At 32.3% G+C, this 3537-nt stretch overlaps 1 protein-coding gene across 1 annotated transcript; it reads left to right on the top strand.

Annotated features, from left to right (window-relative positions):
• Positions 1–582: 582 nt before the first annotated feature.
• Positions 583–1573, top strand: Tsp_06697 (hypothetical protein). The gene is made up of 5 exons (XM_003380491.1): positions 583–628; positions 663–688; positions 938–991; positions 1245–1277; positions 1421–1573. The coding sequence occupies exons 1-5, from the start codon at positions 583–585 to the stop codon at positions 1571–1573; spliced, it is 312 nt and encodes a 103-aa protein (XP_003380539.1).
• Positions 1574–3537: the final 1964 nt, after the last annotated feature.

The raw sequence follows: 3537 nt of genomic DNA, 5'->3' as shown, positions 1-3537 counted from the left end.
GTTTAATTTTCTATAAATCTGAAAACGCATTTTATTTTCGAAACTATTTTCAGTGGAAGCTATTTTTTTATTATCCATATAATTTTGATTAAATGAAAAACATTGATAAAATATAAATTATTGAATCACCTTGTACTTTCATGCAACTAAATTACACAACATGCATAAATACGCAATGATAGCATTTCCGTTTATTTTTAGTAATCTGCGATGCTTCAGGTTAATAATATTTCCTTTTAGGTAATTTTAGGGAAAAAATTTGCATAACAATGCGCTATTACGTAGTAATATGAAGTGTGTAAATAGAAACGTAATAAATTTAATCGTGTCGGTTCATAATGTTGCTCATAATGTTCATTTTACTGCGCTATTACTGATGGAAAATTAGGTTGTTCTTCGTGACGCAAAGTAAATAGTGATTTGCATAATTTATTTATTATACAATTGACCAAGCACATGGATTTTATTAGGTTATGCAGTTCACTGCAATGCTATCAATCTAGCACGTGGTCAACTATAATTCCGCTCTTCAGCACCATCCATGAATAACTGGTAAGTTGGATTTGATATTTTGGTTTTGGTATGCTATGCATGTTACTTTACATATATGGTGAATGGAAACTGGCGGGTGTCTTTCTAGTGTTATTATTGCTAAGTTTTAGATACATCGGATGCTGAAGACGAAGAAGTATCTATTTCTGTTTTTATTTAGAGATGACTGCATTAATATAATTCACTTTTAGAATTTACATTATTGTATTTTCATATCAATGAATTTAAAAAATCCTATCATGAGAAGATGATGCCACTATGCATCATTATTATTTTTATCTGCTGTTGATTTGCAATCTTGTTTACTTCCGTGAAATTTCAATACAAATGATGGTCAACAAGCAGCTGCGCCAAATGATTATTTGCGAGATATTTAGATTGTAAGTTAGCAACGCCATCAGCAGCACGTCTGTTATTGTATTCGTACGTGCAACGTGATGTAAGTAATATTATATATTGGTTGCCTTTGATTTTAGTAAATTTGAAATTTGAATTTTACATTAGAAATACAACTTTTTAGATGTAAAAGATAATACAACTCAATATGTGGAATAAGTGTAGGTAAAAAATATTCTGTTTATATGACAAATTACTTATTAAATAATTTCAACTTTATTTTTTGCTTAATTGACTTCATTGGTATGTCTTCAAGGACGTAATGCTACTATATTTATTTCTGTTCTATATATTAGGTTGCGTGCGCTTTATATGAACTCAGGATAGCGGTTGAAATGATACTTATGAGAAACAGCCGTATTATAAAAAGTGATTGAAGCCGACCGAATAACAGTGCATCACGATGATATTTGAATTTCATTTTGTAATCCAATGTATTATTTCGCTGTGTTATTTAGTATCTAATTTTTAGTTTGACTATTGCTCTGTTCATGTTTCTACCGTGATCAGTTATGTGTCTCAACAGTTCCGCTTTCTGGTTTTCTTCATCGTCACTGTAAGAATGAATTTTATGCACTTTGTTATAGCAATGGGTTGTGTCAGTGCAGTGGAACTATTTCTATAAACTTGAATATCTTTCTCTAATGGTGGTTCAGGTTTCCCTGAATGGATTGAAAAGATGTACAAAAATCTGTAAGTAATTGAGTATCTATAATCTGTTACTATTATTAATGTCTTCTAATTCCACTTATTTCTGATCCTGCATGCTTCTTGTTATCGAATTAAATAGTGTGCATCAACATAATTGAAACGTTTTGGAATTCCTGTTGCTCTTGCCAACATGGCATGTCACGTTTACCTCAATGCTTTCCAAATGTGGCATCACAAAAATAAGTACACATTTTCATTATAGGAATGGATTACATCATCGACATCGAGCTCGTTCATACTCCTGCGTTAGTTTAGGTTGGTTTAATGGCGTTACCCAGTAATGCTCCAGAAATCTGTGTGGCTTCGCTTATCACAGGCGTACGATATAATTAAATAATGATAGTAATAGTAGCATATATCGTGAATATAGTCTACTTGCGCTGGTTTTCGGATACATCACACAAGTCTGGTAGTGCGTGTTGCCATCAGTTCGTTTGGTGAGTATTTTTGTAGAGTATTATGTGAGTAGGTAAGTTTTAGTATTTTGTAAGTAGAGATTTTGTTTTTTATTGATGAGTGATAGTGTTCACACTGCGGTGTTGCTTATCACATGCTTAGGATGTTTAATTGAAAATATCAGCGCGTAACTGTTGAAATGCTTGCATCCTGAAGGACAAATGATGTATGGCTAGGAAGTAGTTTTTCTACAAATTTGTATACTTTCTAATTAAAGAACTGCAATGCACTTTGTTTAAAGAACTGCAATATTTGTCTTTAATTAATTTTTTATAATATGGTTGTTTTATATCAATGTTATTTGTTATGCTTTATTGTTCAGCACACTTGTTTTGCAAATATTTTCAGAATCAAATTACGTTTAGATAGATGTATGAAGTTGCTGCATTCTTTGGTAACTATCCGTTATTGAACATGTTTTTTTTACAAAGATTCGTAATCACGTCGATAAATACGTCATCACAAAGCACTACCACCTGTTGATGCCGCTCAGTTTGGCGACGTATGTACATTTTACTTTTATATACTATGAAAGTTGCAAAGTGTAAATTTTGTCGTTTTAGTTTTTCAGGTTTTCATAATTTTGCTTTTCATAATAATTGCTTTTTATAATTTCTTATAAGTACTGTTTGGTACTAGTGTTTTCAAGATTTTTCATTTCAGTTTAGGTAAGAATTCATTTTACTTCTGGATTCAGAGAGTCAGTTAAAGGCAAAATGGCTATGTAAATAGCGAAAAGTAAAAAGTAAAGTCTAAGTCTGAAAAGACAAGGAAGCTATGGGTAAGTATGAAGATAAATAGTCTAATAGTTAAGTCTAATAGTCTAATAGTCAGGTAAGAATAGGTGTGAAGGTAAGTATAAATGTGAACGTGAGTACTGCATAGGTGAAGGCAGGTAATGTGTAGTGTGAAGGTAAATATTGTATAGGATGAAGGTAAGTAGTGTATAGTGTGAAAGTAGTGTTTAGGGTGAAGGTAAGTATAACTGTGAAAGTAGTGTACAGGATGAAGGTAAGTATAATTGTAAAGGTAAGTGTAAGTGTGAAGGCAAGTGGTGTATAGGGTGAAGGTGAGTGGTAAGAAGGTAAGTATAAATGTGAAGGTGTACTGCATAGGTGAAGGTAGGTAGTGTGTAGTGTGAAGGTAAATATTGTATAGGGTGAAGGTAAGTATAAGTGTGAAGGTAAGTATATATGTTGGGGGGGGGGACTGCCGCCTCGGAGAAAAAAATAAAAGTGGAGAAAAAAAGTGTTGTTTAGGGAGAGGAAAATTAAAATTGGAAAGAAAAGTGTGTTTAGGGTAAGGAAAATAATTGTGAAAGGGAATATATAAGTGGGAGGGGAGTACTGTATTAGGGGAAGGAACCTTATTAAAGTAAGTATAAGTGTAAAGGTAGGTAATGTAAAAAGTTAAGTAGTGTTC

The sequence above is a fragment of the Trichinella spiralis genome, assembly GCF_000181795.1.
Source record: "Trichinella spiralis strain ISS 195 chromosome Unknown Scfld2, whole genome shotgun sequence".
Taxonomy (NCBI): Eukaryota; Metazoa; Nematoda; class Enoplea; order Trichinellida; family Trichinellidae; genus Trichinella; species Trichinella spiralis.
Note: the sequence above shows the minus strand (reverse complement) of the source record. Positions and strands in the feature narration are given on the sequence as shown.